At 35.0% G+C, this 25,503-nt stretch overlaps 2 protein-coding genes and 1 long non-coding RNA gene across 4 annotated transcripts; 2 read left to right on the top strand and 1 right to left on the bottom strand.

The window, feature by feature from the left end:
- The first annotated feature begins 2,934 nt into the window (after nt 1-2,934).
- LOC125596857 lies at nt 2,935-4,407 on the top strand. 2 transcript variants are annotated; one of them, XR_007331287.1, is made up of 3 exons: nt 2,935-3,160; nt 3,269-3,769; nt 3,847-4,407. It is a non-coding gene; the product is annotated as an uncharacterized LOC125596857 (long non-coding RNA). The 2 variants fall into 2 exon arrangements; XR_007331286.1 differs by having other exon boundaries at nt 2,979-3,160; nt 3,243-3,769.
- A 1,371-nt stretch (nt 4,408-5,778) lies between these two features.
- LOC106352821 (linoleate 9S-lipoxygenase 5-like) lies at nt 5,779-11,871 on the top strand. Its single transcript, XM_048771876.1, has 9 exons — nt 5,779-6,152; nt 6,285-6,583; nt 7,524-7,767; nt 7,855-8,193; nt 8,298-8,383; nt 8,494-8,601; nt 8,686-8,990; nt 9,084-9,347; nt 10,879-11,871. Exons 1-9 carry the CDS (start codon nt 5,903-5,905, stop codon nt 11,645-11,647), a joined length of 2,664 nt encoding a protein of 887 aa, XP_048627833.1. The 5' UTR covers nt 5,779-5,902; the 3' UTR covers nt 11,648-11,871.
- Nucleotides 11,872-21,893: 10,022 nt separating this feature from the next.
- Nucleotides 21,894-24,626, bottom strand: LOC125596864 (phosphatidylinositol/phosphatidylcholine transfer protein SFH4-like). The gene is made up of 7 exons (XM_048771881.1): nt 24,417-24,626; nt 24,198-24,315; nt 24,006-24,094; nt 23,883-23,929; nt 23,696-23,787; nt 22,829-22,962; nt 21,894-22,683 (listed from the first exon to the last, which is right to left on the bottom strand). The coding sequence occupies exons 1-7, from the start codon at nt 24,489-24,491 to the stop codon at nt 22,033-22,035; spliced, it is 1,206 nt and encodes a 401-aa protein (XP_048627838.1). The 5' UTR covers nt 24,492-24,626; the 3' UTR covers nt 21,894-22,032.
- Between the last annotated feature and the right edge of the window lie 877 nt (nt 24,627-25,503).

The following is a 25,503-nucleotide window of genomic DNA, read 5'->3' on the forward strand; positions in this document are numbered from 1 at the left end:
TTATATGTTCTTTTTTTATGATATAACTAGAAACTTCAAATTCGAATCCTTTAGCAAGGTGATCTGTCTAGATCGATTCTTTTCTTGTGTTCTTATGAGATTAGTTTTAGTTGGTCATGGTTTACAGATTACAACTGGGTTTATTGTTACATGCATCTTGATTAGTGAATTATTAGAAAAACAAAACAAACGTGAACGTATAAGCAAAAGAAACAAATAACTAATGGTCTATACCTATTTTAATTGGTTCAAAAGAATATTTGGTATACGTATATTCAGACATATCAAATACAGTGCCGTGCGAAAAGTTTTAGGGGCCTAAGGCAAGTTTTAAAAATAAATTTTTTACAACCATAATGAAAACAATTTTCTAATATGATATATTATTTTCACTAAATGCACAAGTCTAATACTGTAAAAGAATAAGTTTATAACGTAAATATGTGGTATATTATATCATATAGAAAAAAAAATACATAAATTCAGAAAGTGAGTTAATTAATTTTCGTAGAAATGTTTTTTTCTTAAATAAGTCTAAACCACTAAACTAGAAATTATTTTAAATTTTGAGGCCCTAAAAACAATCATATTAATCGGGGGTCTGAAGCGAATGCTTTTTTCAATACACTATAGTCACGTTCAAATATACTAATATGAAAGTAATTATGGATGAGAATCCTTTGAAACTAAAGTATAAGGGTAGTTCATAGCTTGATTCACGATGGTTACCAGTAGGATAGTCAGCTATTCATGTGCCAATATATTTCCATAACTCTATATTGTTAGCAAATGGTGCCATTGTCAACGTATAAAAATATGAAAAAAACTAAATATATATGCACATTTTTTTTCGTGGGGATCCCAAGCGGTACCCCACAAAGCTATTCCATCCAGACACGCACGGTTATAGATGGGAACATGGCCAAGACGACTTAAACTCAGAATGGACATTCCAGCTGAAGTTCCCTTATCACTAGACCAAAAGCTCTTGGTTATATATGCACATTCTTATATATAACTATTTCATTTGAATCAGATGATTCCTCATCGTGATCCCCAGATGATCTTTCATCGTGATCCCCAGATGATGATATTCAACCAAGACGTGGTTTATAACTTTATAATAATATTATTATTGTGTCACTTTTTTCTTCGGTCCAAGCCCGAGGCCTCCTTGGTTTTAAAATAACAGTGAGCAAGGCTTGACTCATGATTTTATTGACTGAGTAGCTAAGCTGAAAACCACCACAGTACAATGCTCCCATTCCTTACAAGTTACAACCCTTGTTCAAAGTCCTTGAAATGCATGTTATTGATTTAAGAGGTGGATATATTTTTTGTTTTACATTTTTTAGAAATTTAATTTTTATATTTGTGTGTGCTTTAGTCATATTTATGTTATTCTTTGTATAGTATTTGTTTTAAATGATTAATAAAATGTTTTAATAATTGTATTAAAATAGTTGAATCATACTTATATCAATTGGTTATGTTCTTTTTTTAATAGAATATAGATAAATGGTTGACAAAAAAAAGATTTAAAAGCAATAATAATATTTTTAGCCGACAAAAGAGTAAAATGAGCTCAATATTTTTACAAATTAAACAATATCTTTTTCTTTTTCATAATATTTTTTAAGAAAATAATTCTATTTTAAAATTATAACCAAATCGTAAGAGAAGATTTGGGTGGCCATTTCATTATCTGCCAGGCTCTCTCCCAAATATAAAAGTTTTTCATCACGTCGAGTTTTGCAGAAAGTAGGTAAACAAGTCAATATGAACAAAGAAAATACTTTTGTAAAGGCCTTGACTTAGAGAAAAGGACATCCCCAACCTTCACAGGTAAGTCATAAGGGGTAATACTTCATAGGATTATTTTCCTCTATTATAGAAAAGGTGTGCTGATATTAAGGAGAAGAAATTGCGATGTTATTTCGCTCTAGAGGATCATGATGTTCTAAATTATGTATGATACTTATATGTGTATACATGCATTCAAAAATTGATTCCAACACCATTAGTTATATACAATATATACACTTGTTTCTCATTTGTAATTATTGTATCTTACTATCTTGTTTTCTTACTAAATTAGTCAAGGGAAAAGCCATGTAAATTCTAAAATATTTGGAGTTTAATATAAAACAAAATTCGCAACCATATATACATGAAAACTAAAATGGCTAAGACTTCAAATGCTTTTAAAATAATTATTTCCAAAAACTAATAATTATTTATCAACTTTGTATTTTACGTACATATAATTTTTTGTTTATATTTATTCTTTACAATAATAAAAATAGACTTGTAAACAAATTTGATTTCAATTAATTACTATATCCATTTTTTTTAAAATGATGTTTTTGAAATTTTATGTTATTTAAAACTAGATGAAGTTTATTTTAATATAAATTCATAAATTTTATGTTTTATAATCATGGCATCTTTTGTTTTATTATTGGTCAAAATATGTATAGATCAAGAACTAATGATATTTTTGTTTAAAATGGTAAAAATAAATGTTCTTAAGTTATGTGTTTAATTCTAAAAGTTATAATAAAAATGGAAAGAATATTAATTTAAACAAAAGTATATTCACACGAAATCTACAGTTAATTTAAAGCTATATTTTATCTCAAAAAACGAAAGATTGACGTTGCCAATATTATTGGTTGTAATTGTTTTATTCTGAAACTAATACTGCTTGTTATTTGGATCTAGTATAAATACAAATATGACATTCGCATCAGATTTGTGTTATATCTATATATATATATATATAAAGATGTTGGCCTCTCTCCTGAGAGAGCCACGTCATCAAATAATATTCCCACAAGCTGACACCTGTCCGGGTAAGTAAAACGATGTGTTTTGTCGTCAGTCGATTTCTTACGTTTTTGGGCTTGAAATTGTGATTGAAGATATCAAGCCCATACTGCGTTAATATATGCTACGCCGTGTTGTTATTGATCCACATGGTTTTCTGATTAAGGTTAGACTGTGTTGGTATGTCTCTGCTATTAACGGCGTAGTTTAGGGTTCCACCATGATCGTCGCTTTCTGCCATTACAGCGACTGGTGTTCAGAATCGGTGTGATGATTCCGTCTGTTGGTTTTGATCAAGTCCTTTCACCTTCTTTCTACGAACCGAAACGAGGTAGCTTCGAGATCCATTGCATTAAACATTTAATTTACTCCTTCGGCCACGATATGCAGTTAATGTGTGTTAAATATCTTAGAGGCGGTGCTTTCACTGTATAAATAGGCATGCTTGGTGAGTAGGTGGGGCATCATCTCCAGACAATATTCACACCTAAGAATTGTTACATCGCTCTTGGTCCTCTTCTTTGCACTGTCGTGTGTCTTTCCGTACGGCTCGGCGGAGATGGTACGACGACTGCAAGGAACATGCTTTGCGATGTAATTGTTTCTCCTTTATTTAGTTCATAGTGATTGAGACTAATTTTTACGAAGATTTGGTCAGATCTGATCTCAGATTTATCATGGCAATCAACAATTCCAACTTAGCTCAACTTTTGATGAACAGGTTTTAAGAAATTTTATTCATTTTTTTTTGTTTGGAAGAAACAATGTATCCGTAGGTGCTTCAGCCAAACGCTATCCCGCCGGCGGAGATTTGAGAAGCTCCGTTTCGATGGTAAAAAAAGATTGACTGTTGCCGTTTCTCCAAAACGACGTCGTATTGGTTTCAGTGATCCTGCAGTCTATGAACAGCTCCACAATCCCTCTCGGTTTCTGCTATTAGGTTAGGTGAAAAGATCTTTACCAATTTCATAGATTTCACTATCCTGAAAATTCGTTTATTTAATTCTTTGTTTGCAGCCATCATCAAGGGGATGTCCTATTTGCATCAGAGGCCTAGACTGATATCTTTGATATCGTAATATGGCTGAGAAATACCATATTTTGTTGGTGAAAGGTAATTCTAAGTGGTAGATGGAATCGGTAATGTTCTTTTGATATATTCAGCAGTGTGTATAGAAAAGAAAGATTACAGTACAGCTTGAGGGTTGTTGTATTTTCTCTGCGTGAATTTGCTTAGTAGGGAAGAAGATAAAGTGGGGAAAGAGCTTGACCCAATGTTAGTCTGACTTCCTAAAATTTACCTGATAATAGAGCGAGAGATTGGTGAAGAGAGAGACCAAGACGAAGTGAAGAACATCGAGAGTGCAAGAGTATTGCTTTAGCCTGTGTGGATGTACCATGTCTATGAAACTGGAAGGTTTCACATGGAGGAGTAAGAATATATAGGATGGGAAAAAGATGGTTTGGAGTTGTGGTGTGTTGATATAATATATTTGAGATGAGACTATTAGATTTTGTAATGTTAGGATTCATTGTCAAATCATGGGAAATACATTGACTTACCAGTTTTAATGCATTCTTTTTCAGTCTTCCGTATCTTGCAAATGTGTGAATTTAATCAAATGTGAAATGAAGAATTGATAGTGGTTAATGAACTGGTGGAAGATGTGTTGTTTTGTACCGTAAAACCTATCATATAGTTAGGATAAAAAATGGTTTTTTTCCTTTTGATGTGTTTCATGAAGTTTGTTACACTATTTTCGTTCTATATTTCAAAAGATCTCTAAACTTGAAAACTTTTGTACCAATTATTATAGTAAGTTAGCTTTTTAATTTTCTAACTCTAGCTAGAAACTCAAGTGTCACCATAAGCTTTTTGGTAGGCTATGCATTCGACAAAAATTTAATCTTAATCATAAATAACATTCTAACTTAGTTAGTAAGTAGCTTTTGTGTCAAAAAAAAACTTTTGTTTGGCTCTGTTATTCGTATTTTTGGTTTGCTCATCTTTATTTACAAATGATGAATGAATATGCAACATGACATTAATCATTATTACAATATATATATATATATACTGCACATATTTTTTTTGTAAAAAAATCACATTTATAATTTTGTTTTTGTTAAATGAAAGTTGATTTGTAAACAATATGTATACTGTACATATTTGTAAAGAATCGGTGTTTTTGTTTTTGTCAAACATGAATATGCAAATTGACACTAATTCACATTTATTTTCCACTTTGTTGTTCTCCAATGTTACCTATAATAATTGTATGTGAAATTAATTCTAATTTATTTGTTTATCAGGCCGATACACTCTTTTGAGGATGATAAATTTCATATGGCTAAGACTATCTCTATAAACAGAATGATGAACAAAAAATAAAAATAAAAAGTTATTCTATTTGTTATAGTTTAACCGTAAACTGATAAGCATAATAAGAGAAATCGAATAAATTTACTTTTAACTAAAAATATCATTAAGGTTCATAATTGTCTAATTATAATAAAATTTAAAATATAATTATTTAATTTCTCTCAATGTATATTTTATTTTAACCGTAAAAATTGATAAACATAATAAGACAAGTCAAAAAATGGCAATTTAAAAATAATATATTGTAAAAAGTTTAATAATAAATATATGTTTTAAAAATATCAAATGTTTCATGGTATTTTGTCTATGTGTCTTGAGAAATTAAATAATTATATTTTTAAATTTTATTACAATTAGATAATTATGATTAATGCTATTTTTAGTTAAAAGTAAATTATATTTTCTTAAATAAATCTGTATTATTAATTTATTTATCCGCCCGCCCGTAGGGCGGGTTTATCCTAGTACTCTTATAAATATATGCGTAAGAGATGAAAAAGAACATTCTATAATCACACATCTCTCTCTTCATTCTCCAAGCATAGAATCTCTCTCTCTCTCTCTCTCTCTCTCTCTCTCTCTCTCTCTCTCTCTCTCTCTCTCTCTCTCTCTCTCTCTCTCTCTCTCTCTCTCTCTCTCTCTCCCTTTTCTTCATTCTCACTCAGAGAAAATTCTGCAATATATAACGCCATGATCCACACCGACATCGCAGAGATCTTATGCGTGAAGCCCAAGACGGAAAAAAGGACAAAGACGATGGAGGAAGACGTCAAGAAGAAGAAGAACAAGAAAACGATGAAGATAGAAGGAGAAGTGGTTGTGATGAAGAAGAACTTTCTCGACTTCAAAGACGCCATGGCTTCTTTTCTCGATCGAGTCCATGAGCTTCTTGGTCGTCGCGTATCTCTCCACCTCGTCAGCTCTCTCCAACCCGACCCTGGTATTTCATTCTTTTAAGTTTTTCATCAGATCCACCTCGTACTACTAAGTCTGCATTTTTCACTAAAGAAACAGAGGATACTCTGTTTTATTTTAAAGATAGTAATGTTTTTTTTGTTATAATATAAATCAGCCAATGAGAAGAGAGGAAGACTTGGAAAAGCAGCACATCTGGAAAAATGGGTGACAAAAATAAAAACGTCTGTAACCGCGGAGGAAACCGCGTTTGCGGTGACGTTTGATTGGGACGAGTCAATGGGACCACCGGCTGCGTTTGTGATCAAGAACCACCACCATAGCCAATTCTACCTTAAGTCCCTCACTCTCCGCAACTTCCCTGGCGGTGAAGGCGGTCCGATACACTTCGTTTGCAATTCTTGGATCTATCCAAGCCATCGGTACCGCTCTGACCGCGTTTTCTTCTCTGACAAGGTAAACGCTATTAACGAATGGAGATTAGTAGTAGTTTTTAATTTTTTACTTGTACACAAAAGATTGATGTTTTAGTTTTAGTTAATGTATTTTATTTAAAACTAAAACATACATTAAAACCTAAAAATATGAGTGGTAAAACTTTATTAAAAAGCAAATAAAAATAACAAAAACTAATAAATAAAATATGTATTAAATTTTTATTAATAGGTGTGTAAATCTTAAAACATCAATTTAAAAAAAAAATTAGAGGGAGTATGTAACGCACCAATTTGACCGAGATACTATTTTTCTAATATCCTACTTGGCATTTTGTGTAATGATTTATAACTAATCTGGATTGATCTGATTGTCCATGTGCATAAAAGTTGTCAAAAGTAATCTTTGACCCCAGGTCATTCTTAATCTTTCAATTTTGAGATTGTAGTTTGTTTTGGTTTTGTTATTGTCTGGATAGGTAGAGGGGAGTAAGTAATACTTTCATTTTATTAATGGGTACTGATTAGTGGTTACTATATAGTACAGGAAACATATTCGTAATCCACATGACATGATCTTTATAAATGTTTATTATAGAGGGTTGGAATATTCGTGTGCGTGTTTAACACATCGTACCAAGGAATGAAACCGGACCTTGCTGTCTTCTCTTTACAAGTCGCACTCTCCCTTTATTACGATTTTTTTTTATAATTTAGAGAATCATTCTATAACTTGATAGGGACAACTATTAAAAGTTAAATTATCATTATTAATTTTTACAACAACGTTAATTTATTAAACTAGGCATTAGGTTGGACCACCTAACAGTCAAACTCAAAAAGCATAATGCATTAAACATCCTTTAGTACCTAACCCAAATTTCAACAAACGATTAATGTATAGACGGTGATTATCTACTAATTTTCAATTATTTTTCTTTTCTTTTACATAAACACAAAAGGCATATCTTCCAAATGAAACACCAGAGCTACTCAAAGAGCTAAGAAAGGAAGAGCTAAAGAATCTAAGAGACAACGAGAAAGGAGGAGAACTCAAAGAATGGGACAGAGTTTACGACTACGCTTATTACAACGACTTAGGTGCACCCGACAAAGGTCCTGACTCAGCCCGTCCGGTTCTCGGCGGTTCACCTGACTTTCCTTATCCTCGCCGCGGCAAAACCGGTCGTAAACCCACCAAATCCGGTTAGTAACCTCAACACTCAAAAACCATCACATATATTGCGAAACTCAATGGGTTACTTGACATACACGTCACCGTTTTTTGATCAGACCCTAAGTCCGAGAGTAGGCTGGCGTTACTAAACCTGAACATCTACGTGCCGAGGGACGAGCGGTTTAGCCATGTTAAGTTCTCTGATTTCCTCGCGTACGCACTCAAATCGGTGACTCAAGTGCTCGTCCCTGAAATAGCCTCAGTTTGCGACAAGACCATCAACGAGTTTGACTCGTTCGAAGACGTTTTCCATCTCTATGACGGTAGCATTAAACTCGCCAATGGTCACACCATATCTAAGCTACGTGATGTTATCCCATGGGAGATGTTTCGTGAGCTCGTTCGCAATGATGGTGAACGGTTCTTGAAGTTTCCTTTGCCTGACGTCCTTAAAGGTAAACCTAAATAGTATATAATTAAATAAAGATGCAACTAGAGATTGGATTCAGAGCAAAATTTTATATAGATTTTGACATAAATGATACGTTTGTTATTACAGAAAGTAGATCGGCTTGGAGGACTGATGAAGAGTTTGCGAGAGAAATGTTGGCTGGACTCAATCCAGTGGTTATAAGTCGTCTCCAGGCATACCATTCATCAAATCATTCAATTTTTGCTTTCAATTGTATAAAATGGTCCAAGTTATATATTTATATGATTAGTCATAATGTGATTATACAAAAACAAATTTGCAGGAGTTTCCTCCAAAGAGCAATTTAGACTCTACAAGGTATGGAAACCAACACAGTTCCATACGAGAAGAGCACATAAAACCACACATGAACGGTCTCAGTGTCAAAGAAGTAAGTATAATATACAAATCCTTGTTTAGCAAGTAACAGTTTCTTTATCATATCGTAACTTTTGTTTTGTGTTATATAAAAAAGGCTTTGGGACAGAACAAGCTATATATATTAGATCATCATGATGCATTGATGCCGTACTTGACACGGATAAACTCGACAAACACTAAAACTTATGCGACCCGAACGCTTCTGTTGCTTCAAGAAGACGGAACACTGAAGCCTCTAGCCATAGAGCTGAGTCTTCCTCACGCACAAGGTGAATCACACGGAGCGGTGAGCAAGATTTTCACACCAGCAGAGAAAGGCGTGGAGGGATCGGTTTGGCAGCTTGCTAAGGCTTACGCCGCGGTTAATGATTCCGGTTATCACCAGCTTATAAGCCACTGGTAGGAAAAAACAAAGACGTTGTTAAAACAATTAGTGTTTGGTTTAAGTGGGTAGGACCTAAACATAACCGGTTATTTTCATGTCTTTTTCAGGTTGAAGACGCATGCAGTAATTGAACCGTTCATAATCGCGTCGAATAGGCAACTAAGTGTAGTCCATCCGATCTATAAGCTTCTTCATCCTCATTTCCGTGACACGATGAACATCAACGCATTGGCACGACATGTCCTTATAAACTCTGATGGAGTTTTGGAGAGAACGGTGTTCCCTGGTCGATACGCAATGGAAATGTCTTCTTCAATTTACAAGAATTGGGTTTTCACTGATCAGGCTCTCCCCAAAGATCTCCTCAAGCGGTATGCATATCAAGTCTTTTTCTTTAGAAAATACCCCTATAAATAGCAATAAAACACTTTATTGTTCCAAAATCAACACACAAATAATAAAAATAAATGGGAATTCGGCCAAAAAAAGCACGAACTTTGCACGAATTGCCAAAATAAACCTGAACTTTTGGACTGGCCAAAAAAATACCAAACTTTTCATTGACTTTAAAATTTATTAACAATGTCTTTATTGACTAGCCAATTTAGCACGCCGTTAGTAACTTAACAGAAAAAATTGACGTCGTTTATTGTTCCGTTAACTGAAACGACGTCGTTTTTGTTTTACATGATCTGAAAATAAAAACAAATAGAACCCTGGATTCGAACTCGGGTTTCTTGGGTGAAATGATAATGTATTTAACCACTGGGCTAAAGGCGTTTGAAATTAAAATAATTATTTTTCTTTAAAAAAAACAAAAATCTTCCAAAATTTTCAATTTTTTAAAATTAAATTAAAAATTGAAAAAAATAAATAATTTTTTTACAAAATTAATTTTGAAACTAAAATAATTATTTTTCTATTAAAAAAATCTTCCAAAATTTTCAACTTTTTAAAAATTTAATTTTTAGCTGATAATTGTAACTTAATTTTTTGCATTTTCTTTGATTTTTAAAAAAATTTGGATTTTTTTTTAAAAGAAAATTTTGGAAGATTTTTTATTTTTTAAAGAAAGAAAAAGTTTATTTTTAATTTCAAAATAAAATTTAAAAAAAAATAATTATTTTTCAATTTTTTGGAAATTTAAAGATTTTTCAAAAGTTTTTAGAGAATTTTTTGAGTTTATGAGAAATTAGGGTTATGTTTTGTTTTATTTCAATCATCCACGTCTTTAGATCAATAAAAACAAATTTGTATCTAATCTTTTAAAATATCTCACTAGCCCAGTGGCAAAACTCCCCTCTGTTAAGTCCAAGAGTGTGTGGGTTCGAGTCCAACCAACAACAATTTTAAGATTTTGTCTTAAACAAAAGAACTGAATGAAACGACGTCGTTTCACTAAACGGTAGTATTTAACGGTGGGTTAACACAGTTTTAACTGTCGGTTAACGGTTTGTTATTTTGGTCAGTCAATCGTAAGTTTCTTAATAAACTAAAAAAGTCAACGAAAGTTTAGGATTTTATTGGCCAGGCTCGAGTACATGTTTATTTTGGCAATTCGTGTAAAGTTCATGCTTTTTTTGGCCGAATTCCCAAAAATAAATAGCATTAGTTACAAGTTAAAGATACATTTTTATTTTATATTTAGAATAGGTTTAGTGATTAAGGTTAGTGTTTAGTATTTAAAGGATGGGATTAGGGTAAGAGAATAGGATTTTGAGTATTTTAATCATTTTTATCTTTTAATTAGTGTTAATGTAGTCATTTTTCTCAATTTCTGCTAATTTTTATCGTAATGTTTTTTGTGCTATCTAAGTCATTTCCCCTTTTCTTTAATTCGATGCACAAGTAACCTTTAAATTTTTTGTGTAACAAGTAACATTAAATATCATGTTTTCGCAGTGGAGTTGCCGTTGAAAATCCAAGCAGTGATAACGGGATTGAGCTTCTGATTGAGGACTACCCGTTTGCAGTCGATGGTTTAGAGATATGGTCAGCGATTAAGACGTGGGTGAGAGAGTACTGCACAATCTACTACAAGAATGACAAAGCTGTGCAAAACGATACAGAGATCCAAGAATGGTGGAACGAGGTTCGAACCGAAGGTCACGGCGATTTACAACATGAGTCATGGTGGCCGTCGATGCAAACCTGCGACGACCTCATGGAAGCCTGCACCATCATCATCTGGGTCGCCTCTGCTCTCCACGCAGCAGTTAACTTCGGGCAATACCCTTACGCTGGGTTTCTCCCAAACCGGCCTACCGTCAGCCGTCGGTTCATGCCTGAACCGGGTACGGAAGAGTACACAGAACTGGAGGAAAACGAGGAGGTGGCGTTTTTAAAGACGATCACGCCGCAGTTACAAACTCTGCTTGGTATCTCCATCATCGAGATTTTGTCTATGCATTCAACGGACGAAATTTACTTAGGGCAGAGAGACTCACCCAACTGGACGGTAGATGATGAGCCTTTAGAGGCGTTCAAGCGGTTTGGGAAGAGTTTGGAATTGATAGAGAACAATATTATACAAAGAAACAATGATAAGAAGTTCAAGAACCGGACCGGTCCGGTTAACATACCATACACTCTCTTGTACCCGAATACTACGGACTACACGAGAGAGGGTGGACTTACTGGTAAAGGGATTCCAAACAGTGTTTCTATTTAGAGATTTATACTCTTTCTTTATTTTTATTTTCTTAATTTACGATTATGTGTCTGGATTTGCGTCGTTTGTAGACTAATTAATGTTACTATCCATTGTTCATTGTTCATATGTCATATACCAATCACCTGGTAGCTCAAGGTGATTATATTTCTATTGGTTTTGTGTGCTTGTGGTAATGTACTAATTGGTATGTGGGATTCGTATTTAATATAACAACTTTATAATGTCAGGGTACAAAGTATAATATACGTTTTTATACAAAAAGGTTTATGTAGTATCTTCAAGGAATAAAATCTCACAAGATAAGATATTAAAGCTAAAATTAAAGAATCTCTACTAAAGTTCGATAAAGTTTTTTTATTTTCGAGGAAAGAACATCAAATGAAGAGGACCATTCTAAGGCACACGTACGAAAAAAAAGTAGTTTTTGGTAATCATTTTTAATCGCATTTTGTTTCCAATGATTTTATCGCGTTTGAAATCTGACACGACAACTGTACAATTCAATAATAACAATTATAGACCAAAAGCTGGGTTTGTTTAACGGCCCAAGAAACGAAACCCTTAATCGGCATCCAAAAGTATCACTAACAAAAAAAATTGACAAAGGGCTTATCATTAACAAAGTTTTTAAATTCATTCAACAAAGAATTGCCTTAGTTATCATTTGCATGGATTGTTTCCAAATTATATAATAGATCCGTCTTCCATTTTACAGAGTTTCGTTTTGACCTATTTCACACTAATTTAACAAATTATTGTTTCCACAAATATATTCTTATTCAGTATATCATTAATTAGTTAGATGATAACGACTTGAATCCAAAGAAAATTAACTTATATAGAAGGATTAAAACTTTGTCCAAAATTAAACATTGGAACCAAAAAGAGTCTCTTTATAAAACGAGAGAATAAGATATTTAATCTTTTTCCATAATGTTTCTGAGTTTCAAGGCTTATATATATATGTGTGTTCTAAAAACGCTTATTTATGTGACTCTTTACCACTTGCATCCCATTTTTTTTCCTTAACCTGTTGTAACTTATAATAATGCATTTAACATATAACAATCAACATATAAACACCCAGATAAAATATGGAGTACTACTGTACCGTACTTAGCTCGTTCCATATTTATACTGTTACCATAATTTGTTTAAATGCTAATCACATTTATTTTAAGAACGACACTGACAATTTAATAATAATATTAAGGCTTCTAGTCTGTTTTCATCAAATATACTACTACATCATATATATATTGTTCGATTAGTTGTTCAACGTCACGACCACGCTGTCTTAAGAAATGTAAATGTGACAATTGACTTCGGATTCCTACAAAGGTCGCACGTGCATTTTTAGGTTTTGTATTTTCAAGTTGGGATTCTACATGAAGTTAATGATCCTTGGGACCAGAATTCAATCTATACAAAAGGGTCTTTTTTATTTTGTTTTCACATTTCCATCTTCGCTAAAAACTCGCTTTGTCAAAATCAAGTCAATAAATGTTTTCAGTTAAAAAAAAAATCAAGTCAATAAGGCTGAAATAGAATACATTTTGTCTCTTAGTCGGTTAGTAATTAGAGTACATATAATTGTAAGCTAATGTAATTTACGAATTTCGAAGGAATCCATAACTAGTACCGATCAAGTCATTTGTAACAGAATATGAGAAATATATTAATTGGTCAAGCGTGGTTAACAACTAATTATTATTGATGATGAACTCATACTGATACCAGGTTTCCTAGTATAAAAGAGAAGTTGTTGTCAAACATTGACTAATCAAGAAATCTAACAATCTCTTTTCTATCTCTTTTTTTTTCGAGCTTCGTTCTTCTTCTTTGATAATTTTCAATTCATAGGGAGTATGGCTAATAAGAGAGTCTAGGTTTCACTAAAGTCAAAATATGCATGTTTTTTTACCATATTTGACACTACAAGAAAACAGCGGTATTCTGACGGACGTTCCGACGGAAAATGAATTCCTCGGAATATACCGAGGTATTTCCGAGGAAAATTCCGAGGAAACACAAAATTTTGCTTCCTCGGTATTCCGTCGGAATATTCCGACGGAATTCCGAGGAAAATTCATCTCGTCGGAATATTCCGACGGAATACCGAGGAAACTAGTATTCCTCGGAAAAAACCGATGAATTCCGAGGAAATATTATAGACGTTAGAGAGCCGTTGGAGAGCCGTTGGGGGATTTTAAAAATTCCGAGGAAATTCCGACGAACTAGCCGTTTGCATCGGAATTCCGTCGGAATTTCCTCGGACCGTCGGCAGGATTTCAACTATAAATACAAGCACCCCTCTTCCTCTTCATTCACTCCATATCTTCATCATCCCTCTCACTTTCTTTACACACGAATTTGATTCATAAAAACATGTCTTCTTCAAATTATTTTCGTTCTTGGATCGATCGACCTCATTTGGATCCGAACACGAGATTGCTTACGGAAGAATACCAACAAGGTATAACCGAATTCATGGGGTTAGTTCACCGACAACCGGAAGCAAAAACAGGTATGTTAAGATGTCCTTGCTCTAATTGTAAAAATAAAAAAGTTATTAAAGAATGGGATGTTTGGACTCATCTATATTTGAGTGGGTTTACACGAAGTTACAAAATTTGGTATCATCATGGAGAAACTGATTATGAACTTGGTAGTACTAGCGAACCTCAGCCAGCGGTTAGATTAGAAGATCCAATTAGAACGGATGTAGATTACGGTGTAGGTACTGAGCAGATGGTAAATGATCATTTTAGAGGGGAAGATTTACCCAATGCCGAAGCTAGGAGATTTTATGATATGTTGGATGCTGGAAAGCAACCATTGTACGAAGGTTGCAGAGATGGTCATTCAGCTTTATCATCTGCTACAAGATTGATGGGCATTAAGACGGATTATAATTTGGCTGAAGACTGTGTGGATGCGATTGCTGATTATGTAAAAGGTATTCTACCCGAAGATAATGTAGCTCCTGGCTCATACTACGAGGTTCAGAAACTCGTAGCTGGTCTTGGTTTATCGTATCAGGTAATAGATGTATGCAGAGACAACTGCATGATTTATTGGAGGGCGGATGAACAGCGGGTTTCATGCAAATTTTGTGGGAAGCCTCGTTATAAAGATACGAGTGGAAGAGTTCCAGTACCATATAAAAGGATGTGGTATTTGCCTTTGACGGAAAGGTTGCAGAGGCTGTATCTGTCTGAACGCACAGCGCAACCAATGAGATGGCATGCGGAGCACTCAACAGATGGTGAGATCAGACATCCTTCAGATGCAAAAGCGTGGAAGCATTTCCAATCAAAGTATCCCGACTTTGCGTATGAGAGAAGAAATGTCTACCTTGGATTATGTACTGATGGTTTCAGCCCGTTTGGCAAGAGTGGAAGACAGTATTCTCTATGGCCAGTCATTCTTACACCATACAACCTACCCCCAAACTTGTGCTTGCGACGAGAGTTTTTGTTTCTCTCGATTCTCGTTCCCGGACCAGAGCATCCTAAGAGATCACTTGATGTGTTTCTTCAGCCACTAATATATGAGTTGCAACAACTATGGACTCAAGGTGCTGAAACATACGATGTTTCGTATAAAGAAAACTTTCAAATGCGGGCAGTACTAATGTGGACAATAAGTGATTTTCCAGCATATGGTATGTTATCTGGATGGACAACGCATGGAAGGCTATCATGTCCATATTGTCAAGATAACACTGATGCTTTCCAACTAAAACACGGAAGGAAAACGTGTTGGTTTGACTGTCACAGGAGATTTCTACCACCAGATCATCCATATCGTAGAAGTAGGAATTTGTTTACGAAGAACAAGAGGGTGTTTGACAGTCCACCTCCGGAAATTCGTGGGAAAGATTTGAAGACACAACTTAGAGATTTTGGTGCAGAAAGGACGCCAGACGTCGGTGGACATGAGCATTTTCCGGTAGATGGTGTTGGAAACCTACATAACTGGCACAAAAAAAGTATTTTTTGGGATCTGCCATACTGGGAGGATCATCTACTAAGGCATAATTTAGATGTCATGCATATCGAGAAGAACTTTTTTGACAATCTCATGAACACGATCCTTAATGTTCAAGGTAAAACAAAGGATAATTTGAAGTCAAGACTGGATTTAGTCGATATATGTGCTCGTTCAGAACTTCATGTTGATGAGAGTGGTAGGGCTCCTTTTCCCATATACCGACTTGATGCAGCGGGAAAGGATGCGTTCTTTGATTGGATTTCAAACGATGTGGAATTTCCAGACGGTTACGCATCTAATTTGCGTAACTGTATCGACAGAAAGGAAGGAAAGTTTACTGGCTTGAAAAGCCATGATTGCCATGTAATGATGCAGCGTCTCCTTCCGTTTGCCTTCAAGGAACTATTACCACGAAATGTTCATGAAGCAATTGCAGGGATAAGTGGTTTCTTCCGCGATTTATGCACAAGATCAGTGACTCTTGAAGGTATTGAAAATTTGAAGACTAACATAGCTGTGATTCAGTGCAACCTTGAGAAGATATTTCCTCCCTCATTTTTTGATGTTATGGAGCATCTTGTTATTCACCTGGTAAGAGAATTGGAACTTGGTGGTCCTGTGCAGTATAGATGGATGTATCTGTATGAGCGGTATATGTTCCATTTGAAGAAGATGGTGAAAAATTTAAGTAGGGTGGAAGGGTCTATAGTCGCACAGATGATCAATGAAGAAACTTCAAACTTTGCCGAGTACTACTTTCCAGCAGAAGTTCAGACCAAAAACAGAAGACCTGCTCGGCATGATGATAGAGGCGAACGGGCAACATATCATTGGAAGGTTCCAGACATTTTCACAGACGTTGGACGACTTAGCGGAAAACCAAAGGACCGTCGACTTACTGATCAGGAGCGCAGTCATTTGCAAACATATTTACTCACCAACTGCGAAGATGTTCTTCAATATGAAAGGATTTTCATGGCAGAAAAGCGGTTAGAATATAGATACGCCACAGAGGACGAACTAGAAGAAATGAAGCAGAGAGAATTTGGTGGATGGATGTTTACTTATGTGAGTGATGGTTTGGCCAGAGGTGAAACATTTGACGATTGGATACGCGAGATGGTCGTTGGACCAAACTTTGTTGTGAAGTCATATCCGAGATTTTGTACTCGAGGATATGCATTCACAACTCAGAAGAGGAGACGTTCGAGTACGACTTACGATGCTGGTGTTTGTTCTGCATCAGGAGATGATGTATACTACGGACACATAAATGAGATTTTGGAAATCAAGTATTTGGGCATGGTTGGATTGCGCTGTACTGTTTTCTATTGTGACTGGCACGACAACACTCCAGATCGAGGTGTGAGAACAGATGCATTTGGTGTTACATCAGTAAATTCAAGACGGAAGCTGCAATATTATGATCCTTTCATTCTTGCTTCTCAGGCCGATCAGGTTTGTTATATCAAGTACCCCCGGGTAAGGAACAGAGATGATCCATGGGTTACTGTTACAAGACTCAACCCGAGAGGCCGAGTTCAGGGAAGTTCTGAGCTGGAAGACCCACTACAACCAAGCACATCCGGCAACTTAAGTGCAGCAGAAGATTTAGGTGGAGTTGGCCTTGTAGTCGATTTAACCGACTTCGGAGAAGAAGCCGCCGTTCACGTAGAGGATGAACCAGTGATTGGAGAGTTTCACCAAGATCCAGATTCAGATTCATCTGGTGATGACGACTCGGAAACAGACTAGCGTCGACCTTTTTTTTTTTTTTTTTTAAAGGAAAATTCCGAGGAAATTCCGAGGACAGATAGGTTTTCCTCGGAATTTCCTCGGAATAGATCTTCTCGATTGAAAACCCAAAGTTCCTCGGAATTTCCTCGGAATTTTCCGAGGGAATTCCGAGGAACTCTTTATGTTCGTCGGCATTTCCTCGGAAAATTCCGAGGAAATTCCGAGGAATTGGGGATTTGATTATAGATTCTTTTTCCTCGGAATCTCCTCGGTATATTCCGAGGAAATGCCGACGAACATAAGGATCTCCTCGGAATCTCCTCGGTATATTCCGAGGAAATTCCGAGGAACTTGGGGTTTTAAATCGAAAACAACGTTTTACGGATTGAATAACACGTATATAACCTTCATTAAGTGTCATAACCAGATTATGATGTTTGGAACTATGAACTTTGGTGTTTTATCCAATAACAAACACTTTTACGATTGCATGAACGAAAACCACACAACATAAGAGAAACACTTATACACTTTAATAAACGGTAAAGGGAATACTTACAATTATTTTTGAAATTGTGTTATTTCATGGTTTATGATCATCTATACAAAGAATCCTCAATGGTATGCATTATAATTGTATAAGAAATGAAATACGGCGAAAATAATCGATGTTTTAAAACCCCAAACCCTGGTTCCTCAGAAATTCCTCGGAGATTACCGAGGGTATTCCGAGGAATCCTGGTTCGTCGGAATATTTTCATTTAACCGGGTAAACCAAGCCGCCAAATATTTCGGGAAAATTGAATCAAAGAATTCCGAGGAAATTCCGACGGAAATATAAAATATTTCCGAGGAAATTCCGACGGATAGTTTCCGTCGGACGCCTCATAATATTAGGGCGAGCCCGATCTTCTTCCCCATTTCTCTCTTTCTCTCCGCGCCGCACAGCCTCTCCTCTCGCGATTTCCGGCGACTCCACCGTTCTCTCTCGCGTTTTTCCGGCGAATCTCCCCTAATCCTCCCCCATAATCATGTAAGAACCCTATCCCACTCTTTTAGGTTAGATTTGTATGGTTTTTAAGTAGATTTGATGATTTTGGAATGAGATTTATAGATTTTGTTAGGGTGAATGGTAGATTTGTGTAAAATCGAGTTTGATTATGTATTTCACTTGATTTGAATTTTTTTTTTAGTTTTTATTAATTTTGTGGTTATAAAAATCGAATTTGAAATTATATATATATATTGAAAACGTTTTTTGTATATAAAATCTATTTTTTGCATTTTAAATTCATTTATATATTTATTAAACATTTTAAAAATCTATAAAACTTTTTTTAAGATTAAAAATCATTTATATAATATTTAAAAACATTTTTTTGTTGTTATAAAACGTTTTATGTATTTTATATGTAAAATATAAATTTCTATATTTATTAAACATTTTTAATATTATGAAAACTATTTTTGTAATTATTTAACATTTTAAACATTTTTAAAACTATTTTTCGTAATTATTATGTTTTTGGGATTTATTTAAACTATTTTTAAAATTTTTAAACTATTTTTTATTTATTAAAACTTTTTTTATTAATTATTAAACTATTTATATTTTTGTGATTAAAAACTATGTTTTTTAACTATTTTTTATTTAAACTGTTTTTTTAAATTAAAATTATTAGAACTAATTTTTAAATATGTTTTTTTTTAAATTTACAGGTCTAATGATGATCAGATCCGGCCTCGCCAGCGTCGTAGCCGGGGTGGTATGGGGAGCCAGTCTCGGGGTTCTTCCAGCCATGTTCAGGATTCCGTTTCGCCCCACAGCTCATACCATACATCTCCCTCTCCATTACTCGCTCCTGCTGCTCCCGCTCCCGCTGCTGCACCCGCTCCTGGTCCCGCTGCTGCACCCGGTCCTCCGGGAGTGATGAGGGTTGCGGAGTTGGTTCGACAGCCCGGTCGTGACCATCTTCCCTATCTCACTGAGTATCCACATGGACATGGTCAAACATGGTAATTTAAACTTTTATTTTTTAAACTATTTTTTATTTAAACTATTTTTTTTTTTAATAATTTATTTTTTTTATTAGGTTCAACCGATCCGGGAACGGGATCAGCGCATGGATCAACCGTATGATGTACTCGGCCCTCGACAGCGGACATCCGACTTTCACTCACTTCCCTGTCGAGAAGCAGCATCTGTGGTTTCGTCAGTTTGCGGTAAGTATTCTAATTTTTAAATTATATTTTTTATATTATTAAAACTATTTTTTGTAATTATTAAACTATTTTCTATATTTATTAGACATTTTAAATATTATTAAAACTTATTTTTGTAATTATTAAACTAATTTATATATTTATTAGACATTTTAAATATTATTAAAACTTATTTTTGTAATTATTAAACTATTTTTTTAATTATTAAACTATTTTTTATTTATTAAAACGACGATTTTTGTAATTATTAAACTATTATATTTTTGTGCTTAAAAACTATTTTTAAACTATTTCAGCAAGAATTCAACTGGAATTCCGATGATACGCTCTCTATCTATCACCATTTTGTCCATAAAGTTATGGACAACTATGGGAAGCAGATGTACGAGTGGAAGAAGAAGTGGGAAGTAAACAAGGTAGTTTTTAATTTATTAACAATTTTTAATTTATTAAACTATTTTTAAAATTATTAAACTTTTTTTTTTTAAATTAAAAGGTCCCAAAGTCGATGAACGACACGGTCTGGAAGGAGTTGTGTGCGCATTGGGATAAAGAAGAGACGAAAGAAACTTCTTCCACCAACTCCAACAACCGCAGGAGCGACCGTAAAGGAAAGGGCATCTACAAGCATAACTTGGGTGCTCAATCTATTGCCACTCTGGCGGATCGCATGGTAAGCTCAACCGCTTTTTCTTCAATTATTTAAGTTTCAGAATTTTATTTTTTTTGCATTTTCAAATTTCTAATGTTTGTCTAATTTATTTTTTTTCAAGGCGGAAGAAAATGAAGGCCACCCAGTTGATGATCTCGCCCTTATGAAAAGGGCGTATACCAACAAGAAGACCGGCCAGATTGATGATGGTCTTGTGAGGGACGTGGTCGACCTGGTCCAAACTCAGGTGTATGACGAAGTGTCTCAGCTTCAAACCGATGATGACGATTCGACGGCCTCGACCAACTTGTCTCGGGTTCGAATCAACGAAATCGTTGAATCGGTAAGTTTTTTTTTTTTTAAAGTTCAATTTAATTATTTCTTGATTTTTATTTTATCATCAATTTAAATTATCTAAACTTGGTTATTTATATTTCAGTCGGTTCCAAAGAAAAAGGGACGTTTGGTCGGTTTGGGTCGTCGCTCCCGGTCGGCTGCTCCTTCTTCTGCACCACATGCGTATGTTGATCCAGAAGTTCTTACGGCTCAGCTGAAGGACAAGGATGATCGGATATCTGCGTTGGAGACCCAGATGGCAGCTCAACAGGCGGGCTATGAGACCCAGAAGAGGCTGAACGAGCAGATGATGGAGATGATGAAGAGGATGTACCCGAACGAGACGTTCCCGAACATTCAAGACCCGTAGTTTTTTTTTTTTTCCAAAAACTCTGAATGTTTTATTTAAATTTGAATATTATCTACTATGTTTTATTTTATGTTTTATTCAATTTTAATTTTAAATTTTAAAAATTTTAATTTTTAAAAATAAAATTAATTTTTAAAAAAATAAATTTTAAAAAAAAATAAATTTTTTAAAAAAATAAATTTTTTAAAAAAATAAATTTTTTTAAAAAATAAATTTTTTAAAAAAATAATTTTTTTCAAAATTCCGAGGGAATGGAGTTCCTCGGAAAATTCCGAGGAACTTTCTCCCCTCGGCAAATTCCGACGAACTTTAAGTTCCTCGGAATTTTCCGAGGGAAAAAGTTCCTCGGAATTTTCCGAGAAACTCCACTACCTCGGAATTTTCCGAGGGAAGAAAGTTCCTCGGAAAAGTCCGAGGAACATTTGTTCCTCGGTATTTTCCGATAAACATTCCGAGGAATATTTCGTCGAAACTTCCGAGGATTGGACCATCGGAATTCCCTCGGTATTTTCCGAGGAACCTTCCGACGAACTTCGTGTCCTCGGAGTTTCCTCGGAATTTTGTTTCTTCATAATTCCGTCGGAATTTTCCGACGGAATTCCGAGGAAGTATGAAATTCCGAGGAGATGTTTCCGAGGACTTGTTTCGTCGGTATGTCCTCGGAATAGCGTTATTCCGACGACATACCGACGATTTTTTCCCTCAGTATCCCGATGTTTTCTTGTAGTGTGACTGCCATCATATTTTTGCTAAGCGCTTCATAACCAAATTTCAAATCAGCTTAATATTCAGTTATATCATGAATTGACACGGATTAGTGGTCTTGCTGCGTCCAGCTACATATTAATTTGGATATGAAAAACAAAAACGATTGCATGCATTTTATTAGAAAAGAGAGGATGTTAACCATCATTTTGAGATTCTAAAAATAAATAAATAAAACAAGCTCGTTGAATAATAATACTCCAGTGTAATATGACTGCTACTCTACGAGAGAGTGGTCGGAACAGATAAATGTAAAACTAGTATATACACTTTGCTCTCCAATCTGGTCTTTGAACGTCATAACTAGAACCGTTGAGATAAAGATACGTGGCGACATCTTCTGTGCGAAGACACGACTGACACAAATCCACGTGGACCCCGCAGTTTAGACCTATAGGCCGTCTCATCGTACGGTCTCCGATAAAACTTCAGATACGGTACGAACGCTTCACGTGATGACTTCTCGCCTCCGCCGACATTTTTCTCCCCGCGAAAGAACATCGCCGGAGACTGAAAAAAAGACGGACGTGGAGTTTTTCGGTGCGGAACCGTTTTCGTCTTCTCCGGCAACGGCGTCGAGGGAAACAAACTCTTTCTGCATGCGGCTGGTTTCGGGTCTCTTAAACCACGCCCCGCCGGAGACGCGAAAGATAGAGAACGCACGCTGAGAGGAGATACTTTGGAAGCGGTGGAGTCGACGGCGGCGTGAAACGGTGATGTGTCGGTTAAGGAAAGGTACCACGGCTTCATTGAGTTGTGAGATACGGTGAAGGCGAATCTTGAAGAAGCTGAACCAATCTTAGCCGTTGATTTAATCGACGATGGATCGAAACGTAGGGAAGCTGATCTAAGACATGACGATGATGACACGTGGCTAATATCTAGCTGCTCGTCGTAGTCTAGAGACGAGATTAACATAGTGACAGTAGATAGCTCCACGAAAGGACGTACACCCTGTCGAGTAGTATGAATTATGAGCTTATCCATCTTAGTTATGATCGTTAAATTTAATGAGTTTAACTATAGAATCATTAAATTTAATGAGTTTAATTATAAGAATGTTAATCTTAGACTTATTAGTTGTATAATCATTATTTACCTTCCAAATGTAAGAGAAAAAGGAGGGAGGGTCAATGATAAAGGCCTTGTGAAGTCGGCATGGGTAATTATCTGCGATCATTTTTAGGGTTGCCAAAAGCAGATTTGCAAAAGCAGAGGATGATCTGAAAAAGCCTGTATTAACAAAAAACAAAAACAAAGAGAATATTAATCAAGTGGCACTAATAATTAATTGTCTAATCAGGTTTGAAAAAAAAAGTTTAAAGATATTTGCAGAGAATAATTTGTACTTCATTTTCCTTCAAAAGAATGAAAATCGTAAAAGGTGAAATTTTTAAAAACTTTGCGCAGTTAAGAGAAAAGCATAAATCTTTATAAGCGTGATGCAAAACAATATTAGTTCTTTTGTTTGTAAACGTATATACAGATTATTTATATTGTAAAAATATTGGTCTTTATAAAAGTATACTTTTAAAACAAAATGAGCAAAAAGTTAGATAATATTTTATAATCAGGCTTGAATGTTTTTTTTTTGAAACACAATCAGGCTTGAATGTTTTTTTAAATTTTAAGCAATACAATTTTAAACCGGGATATTTTCCTATTTGGTTCAACAAATTACTCAAAAATAAATTAGAAGACGAGAATCGTGATTAGTCATGATTGCCACACGATTAACGCTTTGTGGGTAGTTTAAGCTGACGTTGACACATAAAAGGGACAATTCGGACATGAAATTAAATGCATAATACATGTCCGAAACCCGGTCCCCGACACGCCTCAATCCAAAATAAGAAAACCAAAACCCAAAATACGGCGAGTAAATTACGGATTAGTACAGACCCCACTAACGAACTTGGAAGGTTATGAGGGTCAAAAATGTAAATTCGTAATAACAGTTGCTTACTTGCATCGAAGAGTAGAACAACGCTCTGTTCCGCGTTTCTGGACATGCTCGAGATCGCAGTCTCCATCGTGAACGCCACTAAACGCGTAAATCTACAAACCAAAAACACAAAGTTCAACATAAGAAACAAATATATATATATAAGAAAAGCTCACTATATATATAAATTAAAATGATCAGAACTTACTGTTTCTGGCTACGCAGCTTCTGATAATCATGCTTGAAACGGAACATCTGTAAATAAACCTCAACTTTGTGATTATATTACTTACGTTAGGTGAAAACAAGTTGGTAGTGAAAAAAAAGTTACGATAACGGGTCTGGATTCTCCGTCGTGGCCGGCGATGTAAGCTACGCCGTCGGCTAGCTCCGCCGAGAACTCCTCTGCCCCTATTCGCTCTTAAGTTATAAAAAACAAACAAAACAAACACCATAAGAGAAGTTTTTAATGTAAGAAAACAAACATATTTATATATATACATGTAAAATCGAAAATATATACCAATATCAAAGTTTTGTCTCCACGAAAGGCATGAAGTTAGCTGCTTCGCAGCTTTTTTGACGTTATCTCCTTTTCCTTTCAAGAACCTCTCCACGCAGTCTCTGTTACAGAACTTCTCCTAAACATGTGTACAAAGGTGGAAGCTTTATTCATGGAACATACGATAGACATGAAGATATATGTGTTTTTTGTTAAGAGATATTAACTAGACGTACGTACTTGTTTAAGAGTGAGTGGAGTTTGTTTCCTGAGTAAACGAAGAACAGCTTCGGCTTTCTCATCTCTCTTGCCCATTTCTTGATGATGAACGAAACAGAAGATTCGATAAAGAATCAAAAAGATCGTTTTTTTTGTTCTTGGAGAGGAAGGAGAAGAAGCTGACGATGATTGTAAATATGTGTGTGTACCGCAAGTTTCTTTATTGGAGCAAAACCTTTGTATGTCTCTCTCTATAAAGAGAGAAGAAACAGAGAGAGTAGTATGACGTGTTATGGAAACGGTTTCTGCCAAATCCTTACAAATGTCGGGGGAGTTATTGGCCGATGACGCCGTTATGTCGTTTTGCGGACGTTGATGTGTTACAAACCGTTGGCCGCCAGTGACGGTATCTAACGCCGTTAAATGGCTCCGCTTGTGTAAATTTTTAACTTTCTCAACTTTACAAAAATTATAAAATGCATGCGCTAGTCAAATGTTTGTTTATTTCCATTTATTAGTACAAATAATTGAGCTCAAACTTACAAAGAAGGTTTAATCTTTAGAAAATACAGTTTTATTGTTATCTAAAATAAAAAAAAAATAGTTTTATTATAGTAAATCTCTTGCGGCAAGTTGAGTACTAACCAATTTGTTCAATGTCTTCTTTCAGAACTTTCTTTTAATTGAATTTAATTTTTATGTTACATGAATTTAGTCGGTTTCTCTAGCCTTGATCCATCATAATGTATGGAGCTCGTAGATTACTAAAATAATAATACATAGATCCTTTGTAGTCAACGTCTATAAATAACCTAGCTCACGTACTTACAATGATCGACTGTGACGTTAGCCAATTAAATGCTTTTGCCGCAATAACAACTAGATTTTGATCCGCGCAGGCGCGCGGATGTATATTTTGAAAAATATGTTGATATTTGTTTTTCATGTAATTATTAGGATTTGGAAAAATGAATCCGAGGAACATAACCGATACCGATCCAAACATATAGTACCAAACCCAAACATAAATTGATTAAATATTCTAATTATTCAAAATTTTGTTATTTAGAGAACCGAATCTGATCCGAACCGAAGTATTTGGGTATCC

This window comes from Brassica napus, unplaced genomic scaffold (genome assembly GCF_020379485.1).
Source record: "Brassica napus cultivar Da-Ae unplaced genomic scaffold, Da-Ae ScsIHWf_1314;HRSCAF=1877, whole genome shotgun sequence".
NCBI lineage: Eukaryota > Viridiplantae > Streptophyta > Magnoliopsida > Brassicales > Brassicaceae > Brassica > Brassica napus.